General features: G+C 48.9%; 1 protein-coding gene across 1 annotated transcript in view; it reads left to right on the forward strand.

Moving 5' to 3' along the window:
* Positions 1 to 4,502, forward strand: part of SLCO2B1 (solute carrier organic anion transporter family member 2B1) — a 50,480-nt gene extending 45,978 nt beyond the window's left edge. Inside the window, exons 12-15 of the mRNA XM_008052705.2 lie at positions 1,931 to 1,948; positions 2,171 to 2,310; positions 2,623 to 2,743; positions 3,655 to 4,502. Coding sequence (XP_008050896.1) covers positions 1,931 to 1,948; positions 2,171 to 2,310; positions 2,623 to 2,743; positions 3,655 to 3,838 — 463 coding nt within the window. The 3' untranslated portion in view covers positions 3,839 to 4,502. The remainder of the gene's footprint in view (positions 1 to 1,930; positions 1,949 to 2,170; positions 2,311 to 2,622; positions 2,744 to 3,654) is intronic.
* Positions 4,503 to 22,909: the final 18,407 nt, after the last annotated feature.

Consider the following 22,909-nt stretch of genomic DNA (forward strand, 5'->3'; position numbering starts at 1 on the left):
TCTTAACCACAGTAGGGCAAGGACTTCTGAGGGGCAGGTCAAGGAAGGCGGCCCCTGGGATGTCCTGGGTTCCCACAACAAAGTAGGCCTTCACCGTCTTGTCTTCATCCCATGGTAACCTGCTGGGTGAGGTTTCCTCCCCACCTTACAGATAAGAAAACTGAGGCTCAGAAATCCAGGAGCTGACACTAGTCACATGGCAAGTGTTGGATGGAATAGTGCTGGTGCCCAGAGCCCAGATCACTACTCGCCCAGTGGTGGGGAGGTCACACCTAGAGCCCTGTCCTGGCCTTCCTAAGTGAGGGCATCAGGTGACAGAGAGGAAGTAGACTCCCTGCCCCACCCTCCCTGCCATGGTTAAGCCCCAGGAGGTGCATTAGGAAACCAAACGATGTCAGTGTGGTCCATGATTCTGAGTGCTGCTTCAAGACAGTAAGCACTTATTAAGCTCTTACTGTGAACCCAGACTGTGCTAAGCACTGATCTTTGGGCCAAGATCTCTGTGGCCCTTGTCCTGAGAGTGCCTGCTGAGCTTGACAAATTGTCACCTGAGTCCAAGGTTAGGGTCCCCTGTGGTTGGGGCTGTGATAAGGAGACCGAATGAAAAAAAAGTTTTTCTATTCTCTCACTCACCAATCAACACAGAAGACCTCTGTGATCAGAAGTGTGGGGGTATCTCCCCACATGGCAAGCAGGCAATCAGTTCTGCAGTGGACATCAGCTGGGTGTCTTCCAATTCAATTCGGACATCTACCTGGAGATAGTGTCAGATTCCACAAGTTGAGAGCTCAGTCCCTCAAGACTGTACCCCACTTCTGACACCCATTGCAAGCTCCAGGTTGTTTTATCTGTGCTTCTCTGACTGACTGGCTAGACATGGAAGATCCCAGGACCTTTTCCTTGAGTTTGATTTATTTGCTAGAGCAGCTCACAGAACTCGGGGAAATACCTGCTTAAGCTTATCAGTTTATTATCAAAGATAGTACAAAGGACACAGATGAAGAAATGGGTAGGGCAGGGTGTGTGGGAGAAGATCCCATACCCTCCCTGGGCACACCACCCTCCAGGAAATTCCCCACGTCCAGCTACCGGGGAGCTCTCCAAACCCAGAAAGCTTCATTACATGGGCGTGATCAGTCAAATCATTGACCATCGGAGATCAATTTGGCCTTCAGTCCCTCTTCTGCTTTAATCATGCCTTGGTCTTTCTGGTGACCAGCCCCATCTTGAAGCTGCCTAGGGGCTGCCAGCCACCAGTCACCTCATTTGCATGCAAAAAGACACTCATCACTTTGAAGATTAGGAGAATTTTAAGAGTCAGATGCTGGGAAGACCAAATATATATTTTATAATATCACAGGGCCCTCAGAGCAAGATAATTTCCTTTCTTCATTCTGCTGGGCTTAATTTATTCACTTTCTAGGAAATTAGAAGGGAGGAGGAGCTCCTTTCAAATCTTAGAAGGCATGTTAGCCATAAAGAGAAGGCAGAGGAACCAGACACCCAGGGGCAGCCTGACTGAGAGGAGTTGAGAACACAGGCTTAGGGTTGTGTGGATCCTGGCTCCCGTCAACCATAGGATCTTGGCCAAGTCATTTAATCTAGGTGTCAGTCTCTTTATCTGTAAAATGGCGCTAATGATATACCCAACTCATTGGGTGATGTGGGGATTGCTGTATAGAATTACTGAGCACGAGCCAGCCACAGTGACTCAGCCTGTAATCCCAGCGCTTTGAGAGGCTGAGGCAGAAGGATCGCCTAAGCCTAGCAGGTGGAGGCTGTGGTGGCCATGAGTGTGCCACTGCACTTCAGCCTGGGTGACAAGAGTGAGACTCCAACTCAAAAAAGAATTACTAAGCATGCAGGAAGAATTCCATGAACACCAGCCACTAGTGTTATCTAGGAGTCAGAGGGTCCCAGGCTGTGGCAGTACAGTGGTTGGGAAAGGGTGTCTGGTGGGACCAGGGGATGGAGGGAGAGGGGTGGTGTTTGTGACCAGGAGCATAGGGAGGTCAGCAAAGCACCGTGGTAATCAGCAGGTGTGCCTGGTACACAGAACCATACTCTGCAGGTCAAAGGGAGCTGGGGTACAGGCCTGAACTCCCCAAGCTAGCCCTTCAGACTGGGGAAAGCTGGTGCTGCTTGGCAGGAATGAAGGGCAGTGTGAGAGCTCCACGCTGCTGCAAGACCCTTGGGGGCTGGCGTTCCTCCATCCTAATGCCACCCGTGTCTCTCTGCATGTCAGGGGAGTGAAGAAAGAAGACAAGGCTTTGGCTGTGGGGATCCAGTTCATGCTCCTGAGAGTTTTGGGTAAAGAGCCTGCTCGGGACCATTGGTGGGGGTGATGGTGGTCAAGATACCCACCTTGTGCCAGGCCTGGGGACCCAGCCCCTGACCCGAGGGCTCACCGGCCCATGGAGTGACAGACCCCCACCCAGCTTTCCCAGAGGGGGGCTTGCAAGCAGAGCCCACTTCAGATGCAAGAGCTGAAGTGGGCTTGAGAGCCAAAGACTCCCCAGCCAAGAGGTCCATAGCCCAGAGCCCCTGAAGGGTTGTGCACACCAGGGAGGGGGCGGGGCAGGAATGGGTTGTCCACGACCCCCGAGTGCTGCCTCTTCTCAGCCTGGATGCCCAGCCCTGTGATCCACGGCAGTGCCATTGACACCACCTGCGTGCACTGGGCCCTGAGCTGTGGGCGGCGAGCTGTCTGCCGCTACTATGACAACGACCTGCTCCGAAACAGGTGAGACCTGGGACAGCAGCTGTGGGGAGGGTGCTAGAAATACTGTCGGGATCCCAGGCAAGACACCAGCAGGGAGGGGAGGTGCCACTGAAGTCCACCTGCTCAGTGACTGACAGGGGGCTGTATGCAGTGCTGAGCTCACCAGTCCTGAAAGCTAGACGCTCCCCCTTTCACAGGTGAGGGAAGTGAGAGTTCAGGTAAGTAGTCCAAGGTCACACAGTTAATGACTGGCAAATCCAGACTGTGCAGAAACTGAGAAGAATCAGAGGAGCAGCCTGGCTGAGAGAGGATTTGGGGCAAGAGGATGGTGAAAAAGTCCCATCAGACATAGGAGGCCTGGAATTCAGGCCCAGCTCTGTCTCCCTCATCACGGGACTTACCTTCTCTGGGGCTCAGTGTTCCCATCTGTACAGTGGGGAGCTCAAAGGACCCCAAAGGCACAGAGGTGGTTGGCCTTTGGTGAATGTGGAGAGGACTTGCTAGCAGACCTGAGGGCAAGGAGCCGGTCACTTCCAGCTCTGTGGAGGGTACGGTTCCTATGGGCTGGGACTGAATTGCTAGAGGAGGAAAAGTCAAGCAAGGGCCTTGATGGGTTAAACAATTCTTTTGTTTTTGTGGTGGGGCAATCCAAGTGTACATGTCAGGCCTCCTGAGCCCTGAGAGAAGCTGTGCCAGCCTAGGCCACATGGCAGTCCAGGACAAGACAAGGAGGATGCCCAGGCCTCTGCCGTTACCCAGGGGTCCTTCCGCAGAGCGAGCCTCTCTACTCTTCCAGGGGAGGGTCCAGCAGAGGTCAATGTCTCTGACTGATTGAGAGTGATTACTACTGACTCTACTCCGCCCCAGCCCAAGGACATCCAATCCCTAGACGGGGAGCTCTTGAGTTTAAGAGTCGCTTGTTCCTTCCCCAGGTTCATCGGCCTCCAGGTCTTCTTCAAAACAGGCACCCTGGTCTGCTTCGCCTTAGTTTTGGCCATCCTGAGGCAGCAGGACAAAGAGGCAAGGACCAAGGCGAGCATATCCAGTCCTGGTCTAAGAGAGCAGCAACTGTTGTTGTCAGGGTCAGAGAAGAAGCCAGAGGATTCCAGAGTGTGAACCATCCTGGGGCCTATCCTGGCCAAGACTAGCAATCCTTTGCTCAAGACTGAGTGTCAAGAGACCTGTGTTCCAATTCTGGCTTCTCCACTAAATTGCTGTGACTTTGGGCAAGCCGCTGACCCTCTCTGGGCCTTTGCTTGCTCTTCTGAACCAAAGAGTTGTTTGGAGGTTTGCTGCGTTGGCCACTTCTGAAGCAAGAGGATCCTCCCCTTTCCTCCCCCAGCCAGCCAGTCGACCTGGAACCAGGCTTTCCTGGGTGGAAGGACTACATATCGTTTCCCCGGGGCCTCAGGATAGGAAAGCGAACATAGTAGCCCAGGCTAGCCTCCACACTGGGCCCCAGCCCAGCTCTGACACTCACCTGGAGCACCCTCTCTGAGCCTCAGCCACCCCCGACAGGTGAAAATGGACTTGCCAGCTTTCAAGCTCATTCAGCTGTGACCCTCTGTGTGGTCAGGATGGACTCAGGTCTCCTCCCAACCCCAGCAGCCTTCAAGAAGTGTCCCTTTGGCGCCCCCTGGAGGCAAAGCCCTGAGCTGGACTCTGAGGAGAGAGCCACAGAGAGGAAGGAGAGGGACACCCAGACTCCATAGGGCCTTGGGAAGGCCCGTTTGGGGGTCCCAGGAAGACTCAGCTGAAGGGAGAGCCTCACTCTCTGGCACAGGAAGTCCCAGCCCTTGTCCTCAAGGAGCCATAGTTTCGGGATGAGGCCTGGCACCTGCCTTAGAGAGACCCAGGCCCTCACTTGGCTATTTTCTTACTTCAGAGACCAAATGCAGTCAGCATGCACTCATCAATACCTACACATTGCCAAGATTTCACACACATGACTAGGGGGGCCACCACAGTCACTGTGACCGTTGGGAACAGAATCCCCATTTCTTCCCAAGTGCCTGCATCTGTGTCACCTGGGACTGTGTAGATAATGTCTGGTTCGGTGACACCCAAGTTTTTGGGCTTGGCACCTCCTTCTCTGTGATGCCAGGGTTGGCGTCATGCCCGGGCCCATAATGCCGGGAGCAGTAGCACCCAGCACTGCGTCATGAGCAATCCAGTGGCTTGCTTGGGTCTGATGATCTGATCCTTTCTATGTCAGGCCTTGCTTTGTTTTATGACCAGTCTTGTCTGGCCTGGTTGTTTTCCTGCGGGGAGGAGAGAGTTTCCTGATCTGCTCCCAGCCCAATCTGTTGCTACCACATACCCACCTCGCTGGAACTAGCAGTGGTTTCCCCCGGCCCCGTGTGCCCAGCCCCGTGCTGCGGGTAGAGAGAAGGTAGGGCTGGGGGCCCACGAGGCTCTTGCCTTTCAGGCATCTCTCAGTGCCACGGTATTGGAACTTTCCACATGAAAGAAGAAGAGGGAGGTAGGAAGTTCTGATTCTCTTCTTATTTTGCTGGTTGATATTTGTAAATGTCTAACAAATGTCTGAGCCTGTGTTATCAGTGCCAAGAATTTCAAAGTCTCCTCTAACAAGAAGAGGCTCTTCATGTGTTTATATTCCTTCTCCTTCCCCCCGTTTTGTAGGTTTTGCAGAAATAATCTGGAATTATAAATACAGCTCATTATTAAATTTGTTCTTGCATAATGTCTCTTCTATTATAAAAATTCTTTCTTTATAAACTGCATTAGAGGTTTCAATGGCCACATCATTTCCAGTTATTTAGATTTAAGTCTTACTGGATTCATTGCTCACCATTATTGCTTGTATATTACATCTCTCCCTATCTTTATATGCTAGTCTAATTTTTGTTTCACTGGGTGACTTCCTCTAGTAATGGTTTCAAAAATGGAATAAGGTCAGGAGGCTATCTGAGTCCTCACCTGTCCAAATTGTCATTCACATTTTACAGAAGAGGGAACTGGTTCAGAAAAGACAAGAGACTTTCTCGAGTCACACAGAAAATAAAAGGTGGGGCCAGGGTTGGATCCATATCTTATAGGAGCTGAAGTTTATACAATTTGGGGAACCCTCATTATTTTATTTTATTTTTTGAGACAGGGTTTCATTCTGTGACTCAGGCTGAAGTGCAGTGTTGTAATCATGGTTCACCACAACGTCAACCTCCCGAGCTTAGATGATCCTCCCGCTGCCTCAGCCTCCTGTGTAGCTAGGACTACAGGCACTTGCCACCATACCCAGCTATTTTTTACTTTTTGTGGAGATTGGATCTTGGTATGTTTCTCAGGTTGGTTTCAAACTCCTGGGCTCCAGTAATCCTCCCACCTTGGCTTCCCAAAGTGCTGAGATTGCAGGCGTGAGATACCATGCCCGGCTATTTTTAGTTTTTATTTTATTTTTTGGAAACAGAGTCTGGCTCTGTCACCCAGGCTGAAGTACAGTGGTGCTATCAGAGTTCACTGCAGCCTTGAAGTCCTAGTCTTAAGCAGTCCTCCCATCTCAGCCACCTGACTAGCTGGGACTATAGGTGCATGCCACTATACCCGGCTAAATTTTTGTGCTTGTGTATAGATAGGGTCTCACTCTGTTGCACAGGCTGGTCTAGAACACCTGACCTCAAGCCATCCTACTTTCTCCCAAAGCACTGAGATTACAGGCATCAGCCACCACACTCAGCCAGAAGCCTCTTTAAAAAATACAAAATTGGGTATAAATACAAATATTCACCTATAATGAGAAAAGAAGTCAAAGCAGATACATCACACATCCAGAAAAATAGCGTATTATTTTAATTAGCTAACTGCCCTGCACACCTCTAGAACACTCCCCCCCCCCATGATTAGAAGAACCTTCCAGAGACTAGGTTCTAGCTCCATGCCTTTCAAACTTTGTTTCTGTTTCTTTTCTACTGCCTATATACTTCCAGGGTCCATTTCAAAGGGTGAAGACCATCTGAAGCCTGGGTGTAGACCTTCTTTTCTTTTCTTTCTTTTTTTTGGAGTTGGAATCTCACTCTATTGCCTAAGCTGTAGGGCAGTGGCACGCTCATGGCCACTGCAGCCTCGACCTGCTAGGCTCAGGCGATCCTTCCACCTCAGCCTTCCAAGTAGCAGGCATGCGCCACCACGCCCAGCTAATTTTTTGATTTATTGTAGAGATGAGGTCTCGCCAAGTTGCCCAGGCTGCTCTCAAACCCTATGGGCTCAGGCAATCCTCTCCCTCAGCCTCCCAAAGTGCTGGGATTATAGGCGTGAGCCACCACGCCCGGCCTGGGTGTAGACCTTCTAAGGGTCTAGGATCCCAAGTCAAAAACTCTTAATGAAATGAAAAGATCAGAGCTGTATGTGTCAGCTAGATTAGAGGTCAAATTTTGACTCTGCCACTTATTCAGTGTGACCCTGAACAAATGAAACCTCCATTTCATTGCCTGTAAAGTGAATTGATTGCACCTACCTCCTATCTCCCAGGAGTCGCAAGGACCAGATAAGATCATGTGCCCACTCACAGGCACCACACCTGATGATCAGGATCTGCAAGCTTCCTTCCCTTTCTGCCACCTTCCAAAATTACCAGAGAGTATTGGGGCGAGAGGGGGAGGTGATGACAGAGGAAGGAGGCACATCCCCTTTGCCCAGCCCTGACCGCAGCCCCGTTGTCCCCTAATCTCTCCTCCACTGTCAGCTAAGGCTCAGCTGGCCCAGTCTTATCTCTCCCCACAGCCAGCTTGGGACAGCTTTTCTCAACTAGATTTACATTTTTATTGATTTTCCTTCTCCCAGAGCAGTCCCTTCCTTCTGCTTCCCCTTTGGCTATAAAATGGGCTTACCCTGGGAAACAGCAGCTCTTGCTGGCCAAGAAGTGATGGTCCAGGAAAAGACTCATTCACCATTCCTTCATTCACTCAACCACTCACCCAACCAAAAATCCCTACATTCTGCTCCGTGTCCCTGGGCTGGCACTGCTGGGGACACAGACATGTGTCAGACACAGTATCTGCTCTCAAGAAATTCCCGGTGTACACAAATTGAAGAACAATAACAAAAAACATGAGTAGTCATATAAAAGCCAGAGATATTTCCTGGGGCCATCAGGAGGACTTCCCAGAGGAGGTTATATCAGAGCTGGCCTTAAAATCTAGGTAGGACGCCGGGCTCGGGGGCTCAGCCTGCCGGGCTCGGTGGCTCAGCCTGTAATCCCGTGCCTTTGGGAGGCTGAGGTGAGTGGATTGCCTGAGCCCGTGGGTTCGAGACCCGCCTGGGCAGCAAGACCTCATCTCTACAATAAATCAAAAAAATCGGCCGGGCGTGGTAGCGCATGCCTGTAATTCCGGCTACTTGGAAGGCTGAGGCGGAAGGATCGCCAGAGCCCAGTAGTTCGAGGCTGCGGTGGCCGGGAGCGGCCACTGCACTCCAGTCTGGGTGACAGAGTGAGACTCCAATGCAAAAAAAAAAAAAATTTAGGTAGGACTTCCTTAGTGGAGAAGACAGAAATGGGCAGAAGAACCAACAACATGAGCAAGGGTGGAGAGAGAGGTGTGTCTGAGCTCTAATGACAAGAGCAGTGTGATTGGAGTGTCCCATGTAGGCAGGATAATCAGGAAGAGAACCAAGTCTGGAGAGATCAGCAGGAACTGAGCCTTGAGTTCCAGCTGAAGGCCTTGGATATCTTCCTGAGGGCAAGGAGGAGCCCTTGAAGCATTGATTGATGGATTAGTCCACTGACCAGTTATTTTAAGCAGGCAGTGACATGACAAAATTTGTATTTTGGAAAGGTTACCGGTTGCACCATGGCAGGGGGGCAGGGAGGGGGGCTTGGAGTGGAAAAGAGAAGCCAGAGGCCAAGAGCTCAGGCAGGAGGCTGGTTCATCAATCAAGGGAAGCAGGAGGACTGGAACCAAATCAGGAGAGGCCTCCTAGATGTGGAACATCTCAGATGAGTCTTGAAAGATGAGTGGGAATGTCCTAGGTAGAGAAGTTGAGAAGGGTGTCCAGGCAGAAGAAACTGCACACATCAAGCATCCATGTACAGAGAGCTCCTGGTAAACTTGGGAAGTTTCCACCAGTTCAGCAGGGCTACAGCATGGCCTAAGAGAACAGGCATGGTGAGGGTGAGGGTGAGGCTGAAGAAGTGGATCGGCACCCCAATGCCACTCCATGCTCTGTTTCCTGACCCTGGCCCCAAGTGGGGCAAGAGAGGGAGCCCTTACCAGTTGTATAGAGGTGGCTATACAGAACCAAGAGTCCTAGACTGGGGTGCTCCTTGCTCAAAACAAATCTTTCTGTGTTAGCTACACTTCACATTTTACAAAGTCCCTTCACACTTGATCCTTGTGGTTTCCTGGTGAGGAAAGCAGAAAAGGGATCATTATTGTTATGTGGTAGGTAAAGAAACTGAGGCCCAGAAAGGTGCAGGAACACATCCAAGGTCACTCAAAATCCCAGGTATCCCCCTCCTAAAATGATCATGTTGTTTCTAATAAACCTACTTGTCCCTGAATCACATATACACAATAGATGTGGTAGATGCTAACTAATGTGGTTGGAATGAGATGGGGAGAGAAAACGTACCAGAGAAAGAGACTTCCTTGTCATGCCCCAGTTCTTCAACCCTCACCCTGGAGCTGGAGATGTTCTAGCTGAGAAAACAGAACCAGGTCCCCTCTGTCTTGAAATTCCATAGACAGGAGGGCCAATCCCGGCTCTGCCATTTACCAGGTGTGCAAAATCACTGTATTCGTCTGAGTCTTGGTTTTCTCATCTGTAAAAGGGAGAAACAAACTCTACCTATCAGAATTGTTGAGGAGATTTAACATGATAAAGCAGCACTATGGTAGTTATCTATTGCTGAGTAACAAATTTACCCAAAATTTAGCAGCTTACACCACCAAATTGTCAAGAACCCACAAATGGGTTAACTGGGAGGCACTGGCTCAGGATCTCTAATGAAGCTGTGGTCAAGTGTCAGCCAGGGCTGCAGTCATCCGAAGGCTCAACTGGGGCTAGAGCAGTGGTCCCCAACTTTTTTGGCATCAGGAACCAGTTTTGTGAAAGACAACTTTTCCACAGAAAGGGTGGGAGGTGATGTGCAGTCAATGTTAATGTTAATCTGTAATTGTAGTCACTCCTTAGCATTAGTATCACTGCCTCAGCTCAACCTCAGATCATCAGGCATTAGATTCTCATAAGAAGCATACAACCTAGATCCCTTGCATGTGCAGTTCACAATAGGGTTCCTGCTCCTATGAGAATCTAATGCCCCCGCTGATCTAACAGAAGGTAGAGCTCTGTTCATCAGCCACTCACCCCCTGCTGTGCAGCCCGTTTCCTAACAGGCCACGGATCAGTACCAGTCTACCGCCCGGGGGTTGGAGACCCCGGGCTAGAGGATCCACATCCAATCTCTGTCCATGGTTATGAGGCCTCCATTCCTCATTGGCAGTTGGTCAAATGCTTTGGTTCCTTTTTTATGTGAGCCTCTCCGTAAGGTTGCCCATGGCATGGCAGCTAACTTCCCCAAGGATGAATGACCCAAGAAAGAGAATATATGCCACCAAGATGGAAGCCATGGTGACTTTTGTAATCTAATCTTGGAAGTATCATACCATAACTTTTGTCATATTCTTTAGGTCACCCAGACTAACCCTGGTATAATGCAGGAGGAGAATACAAAAGGCTGTAAATATTAGGAAGTGTGAATCTTTGGGAACCACCTGGAAGCTGGCTACCACAAGTGCCGGGACTAGTGCCTAGCACACAGTAGGTACTTATGCATCAGTAGCTGCTATTATTCTTGCAATGATCAGGAAGGAAATACAGGATTTGGGCATGGCAAAGTGGAATTCAACTTGAAGTAGGCAAAGATCAATTACATGGTAGAAGAAGGTGTGCTGGTCAAGGGGTTGGCAACCAGGGAAGACTTCCTGACAGAGGTGGAGAGAAGCAGGGAAGATAATCTAAAGAGAACAGAAGGTGAGTATAGCTGGCACTACTGGTTACCTTCCCACACCAAATGCCCTCTTCCTCATTCCAATAACAAGGTGCCCAGCCACAGGGATGATCCAGGCCAGCAATGGAAATGTCTTCCCTTTTGCCAGGGAGTGTTCTAAGAGTAGAAATGTGATCTCACTTTGGTCAGTGACGTGTAAGAGCGTAGTCTGTTGAGGAAGCTCCCTTCCTGGATAAAAGAATGGAGTGAAAGGAGAGGACCCTTTTTGCTACCATGCTTCCTCTTCCTGCTTGGGAGGACATGGTGCTTGTGCCACTTGGTCATCTTGCGATCACAAGGGTAGACTCCTGATGCTGAAATTGGTAGATGCCTGGGTCATCAGAGACATTGGTGAATCAGCAGACCAGTCCTGGTACCACTTCCTCTGGCCTCCTCACTAAGGAATAAGAAGCTTAAGTCACTCTAAAGCAGGTGACCTCTTCCTTGTATCCCAAATGATTCTATGGGTGAATCATTTGGTTCCCTCTGGGGTCACTTCCTTTTTTCCAAGGAAGACAGATGAAGAGTGGAATGGGAATAAGCCCTGGACTGGGAGGCAGGAATCCTTGGTCTAACCTCAGCTCTGCCTCAGAGTTGCTCTGTGATCCTGAGCAAGCCCTTCCTCCTCTGGGCTTCCAATAATAATAACTAATATTTATTGATGTGTACTGTGTGCCAAGCACTCTGCTAAGAGCTTTCCCTGCATCATCTCACTCAATCCTCACAGCAGCTCCATTATGTTGGTATTACTATTCTCTTTATTTTAGGTACAAGGAGCTTGAAGCCCAGAGACACAAAGCAATTTGCCCAAGGTCACATAGCACATTAATGCTAGATCTCTGGATTTTAAATTTTGTTTTTTCTCTCTTCAAATCCAGGCTCCTGACTGTAATGCTATATACTGCCTAGCAACAGAAGGAAGTCTCTGGACAAGGTGACCTCTAAGGGCCTCTTAATCTCAACTATTCTTTGATTTGCAGTCCCATTTCTAGCTACATGATCAACAAGCCAGCTTAGCCTAAAGAAGAAAGAAGTAAGGACTGTCTTTAGCCATCTGAAAAGCTGTCATGTGAATGGGAGATTAGACTTGCTCAATGTAGATCAGAGGATGTGAACTGGACCAATGTGGGAACACTACAAGGAGACAGAGTGCAACTTATATAAGGGAGAACTTTCTAGGTGCCATTTGGCAGGGGGTGGAGCTAAGTTCAGACGTAATGACTCCCCTCTCATGAAAGTTACGCAATCCTGTGTTTGATAAACCTTTGTCAGAAGTACTGCATTGAGTAGGGATGGAACTGAAGGGCTTAAGATTTGGAGAAGGAATTAAATGGGATAACACATGAGAATACTCCCAGCACCATAACCGGTAAAAACAGAGGGAATCAATACACTTTGGAGTTTTTGTCTGTTTGTTTGTTTTTTGTTTTTCGTTTTCTTTTGAACATTGAGATTCTTGGATTTTAAGTTTATCTAATATGGATTTTTGGCTCTTTGGCTCTAATACTCTACATCCTATAATTCCTGTGATTCTGCCCTGCTGAGATGCTATGATCTTACTATTCTAACTTTTCATGACTGTGTGGCTCTAGAGGCTGAGCGGTCTATGATTTTGTAATTTAATAGTTTTTAGCTTTAACAATTCAAGATTCAATAAAGTGTCTCTCACCAGCTGCAGAAACACAAGAGGACTGCTCGAAATACTGTGCTACAGTGGTTTGGGCACACACATGGGGCTGCTCCCTCTGCTCACCCTGTCATTCCACCATCATTTCCCCACCCCCACCCCAGCTGCAGGCACTCCATTCCAACCAATTCTCTCTGATCCCTACCCCATCTACACTCTACTGGCTCCCAACCTACCAAGAGGGTACATTCACTTTCTACCTGCTGGTGATTGTTCATTAAACAAGAGCCTTCAATGTGACCAGGCTTGTACTTATTCTAAAGGGGACATAAGCATAAACAGTGGGATGAGATGATCTGAGCTCTTTGGTTGGTTATTGTGCAGACCTGCAACTTATCTGTCTATCATACCACCCTGATTATATGTGAGATATCCTCCTGAATTGAGGAGTACATCTCTTCAACCAGACTGGGAGTTTTCTAAATCATATCTTCTCTACCAAACTAGACACAGACATGGACCATGCCTCTCCATATTTATGTTAGAGTTAGAGGTAGAGTGATATTGCTCCATCAGATCAATAAATTTCCAAAGGCAAGCATATGCCTCTGCCACTGGACTAGAGCTTTTATAAAAGCAGAAGTCACATCTCCACTTGAGATGTGGAAGTCCCCCAAATCAAGAACTGTGCCTCCACCCTCAGTCTGGGGGCTTTCTCCCCAACAGCAAAGAATTAAGGGCTCTCCCTCTCTGTACACTTCCTCAGTTCCAAGCCCAGGACTCTGGTCATTCAAAAGAATATTTTTTCTAAAGCAGATGGACAGATAAATGGAAAAAATAAGATTCAGAAGGCAAAGTATGGACTCAGACATCTCCCAGCACGCCTAGACCCTCTCTTGGTCATGCCCTGGGCCCTCTCCTAAAAGCTGCTGTTCTTCTACCCGCTGGGAGTGGGCCTCTCCCAGTTCCTCCCTGCAACTCGGAGCAGTAAGTGAAGATGTCAGCACCTTGGACAGCGCCCAACCCATTACAGACCGCGGAGCCAGCGGAAGCCAAGCTCTCCAACTCCCTGAGCCTCTGGGTGATGGATTTCCTCGTTTCTCAATTTGATTAAAGCCCAATAGATAACCAGAGCGCCTTGTTCCTTTCTCTTCTCCCTTCCTGATGAACATAATTAACTCCGTCAGGCTAGGAATACTTGCTCTTAAATACTGCCTGCCCAGCCCCCACACAGGCACGAATCGGTAGCATACAGCCAGAACACTTGGAAGACTCACACATTTCTTCCTGGGGAATGAAGATGGGAGAGGAAGCTCTCTCTGAAATTTATAGAGGCTGTGAATGAAGACCGGAGGGTTTAAGGAAATACCTAAACTGGAAGTCAGGAAATTTGAAGTTTAGTCCTGGCTTTGCTACTAATCTAGATATCATCTAGAGCAAGTCACGTGCTCTTCCTTTGAATCTCTCTTTCCATTTGCAAGATGAGGATATTAGACTAGACAATCTCAAGTGCTGTGTTCTGTGCTAATATTCTATTGTGGAAATTCTTTAAAACTGGGGGCGGGGGGAACAGGCGCAATGGCTCATCCCAGCACTTTGGGAGGCCAAGGTGGGAGAATTGCTTGAGCCCAAGGCTTTGAGACAAGCCTGGGCAATACAGCAAGAACTTGACTCTATAAAAAATTAAATTAAATTTAAAAAAATTAAAACACAGAGGAAAAGAGACTTGCCCGAGGCCACACAGCAAGCTTATGGCAAAGTTGGGCTTGAATTAACGGCTTCTACCCCAATGTTACTTCTGCTGCACAGAACTTACTTCTTCATCCACATTGCAGACTTTCTTGCCTGGAGATGGAGGGTGAAGAAGTTAAAAACATATGGAATTGTGTTAATTGATGCAAAAAAAAAAAAGATAACATTTAAGATATATGGAAATGCTGATCTCTCTGAAGAGAACAGAAAGCATAGAATAAATAATTAAGATTGGGGGAAACAATCACCTGATAGAGGCAGAAATTGAACTCCAAACTCAGAAAATCCCAGAAAGGTTTTTGACTTGTCAAGGCCATCCAGTAAGGCAACAGCTGATTTTTTTTTTTGAGTTGTAGTCTCACTCCTTCATCTAGGCTGGAGTGCAGTGGTATGCACGCTCACAGCCACCCCAGCGTCGACCTTCTGGGCTCCAGCAACCCCTCTGCCTCAGCCTTCCACATAGCTGGAACTACAGACATTCACTACCATGCCCGGTTATTTTTTATTTTATTGTAGAGATGACATCTTGCTAAGCTGCCCGGGCTGATCTTGAACCCATGGGCTCAGGCAATCCACTCGCCTCGGCCTCCCAAAGTGCCAGGATTAGCCACCGAGCCTGGCCAGTTGATTCTTTTTAAGGAGAAAGAGTGAACTCTTACTCTGATCAAGTGTTGAGGGTGACCCCGTCAGAGAAGAGACATCAATCAGCAAGTGTGCATTAGGTTCCTAAAGTGTACCCAGCTCTCTACCAGACACTTTAGCAAGGATATAAAAAAGACATGAATCTTGCCCTTTGGGCACCATATCTTTGATGTGCTGCTTCTTCTACTTGGAATTACTTCCAATGACTCTATATATATCCAAATACTGCTGTCCTATCAAGGACCAACCCAAATGTCTCCCCTGCCAGGAAGACATCCATAACCTCATCCAGAAGCCAATTCTTCCTCTGCTGTGTCCTGAAGCATTTTCTTTGTTCCTGTTTTGTAGTATTTAGCAAGATTTGCCTTATCTGCTTCTATCTCCCCCAATAAGATGAGGAAAGGAAGGAGGGAAGGAGGAGGGAGGGAAGGAAGGAGGCTGTATTCAGTTTTGAACCCTTCAGAATACTCAACACAAGATTTAACATGCAACAGAATTTGAGTAAGGACAGATGGATGTGAATGCAAATATAAAGAAGTATGGGTGATTGAGAGAAAGGTTAGTTGAATGGAAAGATGAGGGAATACATAACTGAATGGGTGGGTGAATGGATGAGTGGATGAACAGGAAAGTACATGATTGGATAGGAGGATAGAAAAGGGAGGAAAGGTAAGTGGATTGGCAGATGGGTCGGTGGATGAACAGGTGAATGAGTGCATGAGTGAACCTATGGACAGACGCAGGGAAGGGCATGTAGGTGGACAGTAGGCTGGTAAATGGATGGATTCATGTATAATTGGATAGTTGTGTGAGTGAATGAGTACACGAATAATTACATTATTGGATGGAAAGATAAATGTCAGGGTAGATGGAGAGAGTATTTATGGGGGGAAACTGGAGATGTTCCTTACATTGCAAAGGTCTTTTTCATGGAAATGTTCCACTGCTGGTGCCAGAAAATTACTATGGGGGTTAGTTGTCTCTGCTTAACCTGAGTCAAAGCATGCTAAGGCCCTGAAAAATCTCAGGCAATTTCAGGCTGTATCAATGGGAATCTAATAATAAGGCCAAAAAAGAGTCCTGCACTGACCTGAGCTGTTCACACTGCCCTGGAGTCTGTGTTCTGCTCAGTATATGTAAAGGGATTCACAGCTTGTGCACTGCTATGATGTCACCTAAAAGTTCATGTGTTAGAGACGGAATCCCCAAAGAAACAGTGCTGAGAGGTGGGACCTTTAAGGAGTGAATAGGTCTTGAGGGCTGCAATGGAAGTGGGTTTGTTATTTTAAAACTGGTTTTATTATAAAAGAAAGAAAGTAATCCCCCCCCACCCATCATCCAGGCTAGAGTGCACTGGCATGATCAACACTCAGTGCAGCTTCAATCTCCTGGGCTCAGGAGATCCTTCCGCCTTAGCCTCCCGAGTAGCTGAGACTACAGGTGCAGGTCATCACATCCAGGTAATTTTTTGATTTTTTGTGGAGACAAAGTTTCAATATGTTGCCCAGGCTGGTCTCAAACTCCTGAACTCAAGTAATCCTCCTGCACTGGGCTCCCAAAGTGCTGGGATTACAGATATGAGTCATCACACCTGGTCCTAAAAGCAAGTTCTCTCTTGCTCTCATTCTCTTCTCTTCCCTTCCCTTCTCTCTCCCTCTCTCTCCCTCCTTTCCTGTCTGCCTTCTGCCCTGAATGACACAGCATGAAGACCCTCACCAGATGTGAGTCCCTCAATATCAGAACTCCAGGAGTGTAGGAAATAAATCTCTGTTCTATACAAATTGCTCCATCTCAGATTTTCTGTTACAGCAGCACAAAATGAACTAAGATTTGTACACAGGAGACACAGCAGGGACTCATCTATAAGGTCCAAATGAGGAGCTGACGAAAGAACCAGAAGTGTTCAGCCTGGAGAAGAGCAAACTCTGGTGACAATTCCCACATCCCAGGATCTGGCTGGCCATCCTGAGGCATGCCCTGTGGCCTCAGTGGCATAGCCAAGTCCCAGGGGACGTCACAAGGCTTGTGTTCCAGCCCTATGGGAGGAAGGGCTTTCTCCCAGGTGGAGTCATCACATAAGGGAAGGGCTACCCCACGGGAGTGAACTCCTCTCCTTCTTTTTTTTTTTTTTTTTTTTTTGAGTTGGAGTCTCACTCTGTCGCCCAGACGGGAGTGCAGTGGCTGCTCCCGGCCACCGCAGCCTCGACCTGCTGGGCTCCGGCGATCCTTCCTCCTCAGCCTTCCAAGTAGCCGGAATTACAGGCACACGCTACTACGCCCAGCTGATTTTTTGATTTATTGTAGAGATGAGGTCTCGCTGCCCAGGCGGGTCTCGAACCCGCGGGCTCAGGCAATCCACTCACCTCAGCCTCCCAAAGGCGCGGGATTACAGGCTGAGCCACCGAGCCCGGCTACTCCTCCCCTTCTTGACGGTGTGCAAGTAGGGTCTGGACATCCCTCTACAAGGAAGCTGCAAAATGGAGACTTGCCTGGTGTGGGAAGTAAATTAAGGTCTCTCCCCACCCTAAAATTAAATCGTTTATTCATCTCTTCATTCCTCAACAAATTAGGTGTATGTGTCCTGTGCTCAGACTGAAATGCAGGAATTTCTGTTCAGAGTTGAGGGTTTGGGGGGATCTAAGAGACAGGATCTTATGGACTCTCGGTTTTTCCTACATGTGGTAAGGGGCTTGAGGAATGAGGAGTTGCTGAAACTGTCCTTTCATAGACCCAGATGACGAGGGAGGAGGAGGATCAGAGTCACTCAGAACCAATCCGTGACCCAGATTCCCTGTAATTAATGAGTCTACGTCACGGATATGTTGGCTTCTGATCAACACCATCTCCCCAACCCCAGCCCCACTCTCTGGTATGAGAAGATTAAATCAATTAGGAGGAGGAGGAGATCTGGCTGGCGCTGGTTGGGGACAGCGGATAATTCACTTACATAACAGGGGATTGAGGTTTGGACCTGACCCTTGAGTAGTGGGGGGTGGATCCCAGACCCCAGGCCTTTGCAGAGGGACTCCAGGACTTGAAAGTGAATGCAGAAGGGAAAAAGGAGTCTGGGGGCAGGGGGAGGGAGAGTATTGTGAGGATTGTGACCCCAGGCCCAACTCCCATCTTCCTGCCAAGAGCTAACCCCTTGCTCTCTGGGTTGGAAGAAGTCCAAATTGAAAAATCACAATCTTCTCCCCAAATGAGGGTGTCCCAGCCACCAGTGTCATTCAACAATGCAGATTGGCTAAGCCTCACTCCTTGGCCTGGCATTCAAGCCCCACAACCTCTCTAGTTGGATGTGGGCAGAGAGGAAACTACCATGTCCTGGTACTCCTGCTGTACCAGGGACCAGCTAGGCACTGGAGGTACAGACCCAGTTCCTTCAGGAGTGCTGGGAGAACACATACTCACAATACTCTGTGCCAAGTGGTGAACAGAGCTCTGCATGGGCAGGGCACGGAGGGGCACAAAGGAGGGAAGCCTCCCAAAGCCAGTCCCAGAAGGCTTCCCAGAGGAGGCAGCACTCACAATCTCTGAGCCTTAAGGGAAACATAGATTAGTGGGGGTGCAGCAGGTTGACCTGCTTGAGGGAGGGCTTCAGGTGGAGGGAACAGCATGTACAGCAGCATGGTGGTACACATTCAGGGAACTACGAATAGCTTCTGTGGATGGAGCCCAGAGCATGAGGCAAGGATGGGAGAGACCAGGCAGCAGAGGCAGCTGGGTTTAGGTCTCGCTTTTGACGGCATGCCAGAAAAGGACTGAGGCAATGATCTCCGATCAATCCACACTTCCTGAGCACTGATAGCACACCAGGCCCCATGCTGGAACTGGAGTGGGGTGGCAGCGGGGGAGACAGAGATGAACCTGACTCAGGCCCTGTCCCCTGCCCCCCACAGAGTTCTAGAAGGGCACACAAATATTTCCCCTTTCCAAGTTGGTTTGTCCCCGCTTGGCTGCAAGTGGGATTTAGGCTAGGCTGGGTGTTTCTGGAGCTCCACTTGCTGGCTGGGCTGACCTGCAGCCCCTTGCCTAAGGACTGAGATACCCAGACAAGAAGTCTTGCTGGTCAAAGGGGAGCTGTCCTCTGGGTCCTGCTTCTGACACCTCGTTAGTCTCCTGAGGACCTGTCTTTTTTTTTTTTAAGTCAGAGTCTCACTCTGTCATCCAAGTTAGAGCACAGTGGCATGTTCACAGCCACCACAGCCTTGACCTGCTGGGTTCAGGCAATCCTTCTGCCTCAGCCTTCCAAGTACCTGGAACTATAGGAGTGCACCACCATGCTCAGTTAATTTTCTGATTTATTTTGAGAAGAGGTCTCACCAAGTTGCACAGGCTAGGCTTGAACGTTTGGCCTCAGGGTTCACCTCCCAATGTGCTGGGATTATAGGTGTGAGTCACTGCGCCCGGCCCTGAGGATCTGTCTTAAGGTGAGCAACGGCCCCATGAACAAATTCAGACAGATGAGAGATCATGACAAGATGAACCAGTATCCTGGGAATGGGGGCAAGCTATGGATTAAGAAGGGTTTAAGGATGGACTTACCAGGACCGACGGAATGCCCAGGAAGAAAGAGCAAGGGACAGGGTTTGGGTGACACTCAGGAGTTCTGTCTTGGGCAGTGCCATCCTCTGGGAAACACAGGAGGATGTGAGGTCAGGAGGGGAAGATGAATTGCAACTGTTTCTGGCCGCTCAGATCACAGGATTCAACAGGCAGAGGCCCAAGAGCCTTGAGAATTCATGGACCACACATATGTTGCCTTCGGGAATTTTCTTCATCATGTGGAACTCTTCCTTTAACTCTCTCCCTCGCCTCTTCCCTTCCCTCCTTCACTCTTTTCTTCAGCAGCTCTCTCTTGAGCACCTCTCTCCAGGCTGGCTCTGGGCCAGGTAGTGTGGCACAGATCTGAGGGTCACCCTGATCTTTGCCCAGAAGCCAGCACTGATCATGTCGCTTTCAGTATATCCAGGACTCTTCTGCATGAAAACTTGAGCTTGGAATTGAAACCAGTGCTTCAGATTTATTCTACGGTTGAAAAGATTTAAGAACAAACCTTTGTGGTTGCAAGCAACAGAAACGGACTCAGGCTACACAAAACAGAAAACTTATGGATAGTTCTATCAGGAAGCTCAGAATGGGTGAGAAAATAGAACCAAATGAGTGGGCAGTTGGTTTCACAGCCAGGATCATACCATAGGAACAGCTGGTCCCAGGATCTCCACCAGCATGGCCCGGCCTCTAGAACATCACCCCACCATATACCCAGAATGCGGCAAGACACAAACACAAATGAATTCTAATGAAGCTTCCTCCCAGTCCCAGCAAGTCCCACAACAAATCCGAGCCAGATACCCAGTTGGCCAAATTGCCAGAGGGTGGAAGTGGGAGGGTATCTGGCCACCTGTGACTTTGAAGTGGGAGGTAGGGTCCTATTTTTCAAAAGGGCTCACCTAGTGAGAGAGATGTTCAAAATACAAAGCAATGGATTCTTAGTCCTACACAATCACAGATGTGACAAATGTCTACTAAACTTTTGTCGAGGACTCACTAAAATGCTGGATGCATTGTCAGGAGATTTGTACACCCAAATTTTCAAGTCAACTCTATAAACTAGATAATGGTCAATCTCATTTACAGCTGGGGAAACTGAGGTTGAGAAAGGTGAAGTAAGTTTCCCAGCACCACTCACCTAATAAGTGATGCAGTCAGGATTCAAACACAGGTGGGTTTTGTTGTTAATACACACATGATGCTGCCCCCAAGTTGTAAACAAAAAGTACTTGTACGTATAAAAAGTGTGGGGTACCAAAAAATAACTGGAAGTAAATATTTCAGTGTCTTCACACAGTGGTTGATGGGGTAATGAGATCTGCTAAAATTCTTTCTTGCTTATGTTTTTCTGTACTGTCCTTTTTTAACAAAGAGTATATTTTACCTTAATAATTATTATATTAAAATGAAGTATAGCAATATTTTTTCTTTTTGAGTCAGAGTCTTACACTGTCACCTTGGCTAGCGAACAGTGGCACGGTCACAGCTCACTGCAGCCTTGACCTCCTGGGCTCAGGTGATCCTTCCACCTCAGCCTCCCAAGCAGCTGGGGCTACAGGTGCATGTCACACACGCAGCTAATTTATTTATTTTTATTTTTATTTTCATAGAGTGGGGTTTCGCTATGTTGCCCAGGCTGGTCTCAAAATCCTGGGCTCAGGCAATCTTGTCACCTTGGCCTCCCAAAGTGCTGGGATTACAGGCATGAGCCACCACATCTGGCCTTGTAAACCAGTTTTTAAAGATTATAGCAATGTTATCCCAATTGTGGAAAGAAAAATATACATAGAAAAAAGACTGGAAGGATGTTTGTCAAAAACATCTTTGGATGGTGGGATTATGTGTGTGGTTATTTTTCTTTTAACATCTATTTTTCAAATTTCCTGTAAGATACAGTTTATTTTAAAACCAAGCATAAAAATGATATTAACCCAGTAATGGCACTGACATGTCTCGGTCCTCTCAAGTTCTTATGGTCATGTCCCATAGTTTGGAAGCAGAGGTAGTTCTGAGTTTGCTTGGACAGCCAGGCAGTTCCTGCAGCGTTTGCTGTCAGCTCACAGTGACCACAGTTATCTCAGGCTGACCACTCTGAGCCAGGGTGGGAACAGCCTGGCATGCCTACACTTTGTAACAATGTGTGTGTTATCATGTCTTTCTGCACTGTGAGAACTTCGGCTCTGGTGGCTGGAAGTCTCCTCTCTGCTGGTTTTATCTCTCAGGATTCAACTTGTGCTCTGCAAGTGGGATGCAGGCTGCTCAGTCGCGTGAGTCGCCCATCCTCCGGGGTGACTTCTGCGTCTTTCTGGTCTGAGTCCCAAGCCCTCAACCCCTTTCCTCCCGGCACCAGCATGGCCTGCAGGGCCCTCTGCCCTGTCCCTGCTTCCTCACCCTCCCAAGTACAGGGAGGTTTCTTGGTGCCCCGCTCATCCTCTGCAAATCACTCCCCTTCTCCGCTTCTCAGTTTTTTTCCTGGGTAAAGCTAGGAAGCTGGGAAATCTTGAAGGCCCTCTAGCCCGGTGGTGGCATTGTGCCCCTTTTGCGCTTCCCAGACGCTTCCCTTCCCTCTGCCTTCCCAGCTTCCTCACCAATCTGTTACCTCTCCTCCTCCTCTCTGGCTTGCTCCCTTCCTGCTAAGCTCCTAGAATCTCCAGAGTGAGGCCCACTTTGGCTCCTGTCACCAAGCTGCTGCAGTAAGAGATGCAGTGGGTGAAAGGAGAAGGGCCCAGGTCGAGGTCAAGGAGGCTGGGCAGGGCAGGCAGCCAGCCCTCGCAGCCCAGGCCAAAGCTACCTCAGCAGCTTCTGCTAAACTCTAGCAAGGTATCTACGCTTGGGTGGCAATCCCAGGGCTGGAGAGGCTTGCTGGGGGAGGAGGACATTCTGCTGAGGTCAGCACAGCCTTCAGAAACCTCTCTGGAGGAGGAGGCCACAGAGTGACCTGGACTCTGGGTAGGTGAAAATGACACATTTTACTTCCTTAAGGGAGATGACGCTGGTCCTGGAAAATGAGAATCCAAGACTGAGTGGGTTCACAGAGAATAACTGCTGAATGTAGGAATCTCCTCTCCTCCATGAGCTGTAGGGCCTCTACTATTAAGCCTTCTAGGCAGGAAGCTCGTTTCCTCCCATGGTGGCCCACTCCACTGAGACTTCATTCTTGTATCAACGACCAACCACGACCAATGCCTCCTCTGAGCCAGCACCCGTGCCAGGCTCTGGGGATACAGGGGCGAATGTGGTCCCTGCCCTCAAGAGCTTGCCATCTGGAGGGTGGCGGCAGACACTGGCCACACACGTCATGGGGAAGTAGTGGTAGCCAGAGGGGACCCTGAGTTAGTCTTGGAGTGGGGCGGGGGTCAGAAATGGCTTCCCAGAGCAGGTGATGAACCAAAATGGGGACGGTGGGTCTGTAGCTCCTGTCACCCTCTGACTGCCAACAAGCCCCAGCTTTGCATCTCCAGCCCTGACGCAGCTCCTGAACTTAGACTTGGGTGTCTCACTGTCCATTCACCACCTCCACTTGGTTGGGTTCACCCTCACTGCCACCTCACACTCCGTTCCTTCTTTCTTTCTTTCTTCTCCCTCCCTCCCTCCCTCCCTCCCTCTCGTT

The sequence above is a fragment of the Carlito syrichta genome, unplaced genomic scaffold, assembly GCF_000164805.1.
Source record: "Carlito syrichta isolate Samal-C Ts95f unplaced genomic scaffold, Tarsius_syrichta-2.0.1 Scaffold287344, whole genome shotgun sequence".
Classification (NCBI taxonomy): Eukaryota; Metazoa; Chordata; class Mammalia; order Primates; family Tarsiidae; genus Carlito; species Carlito syrichta.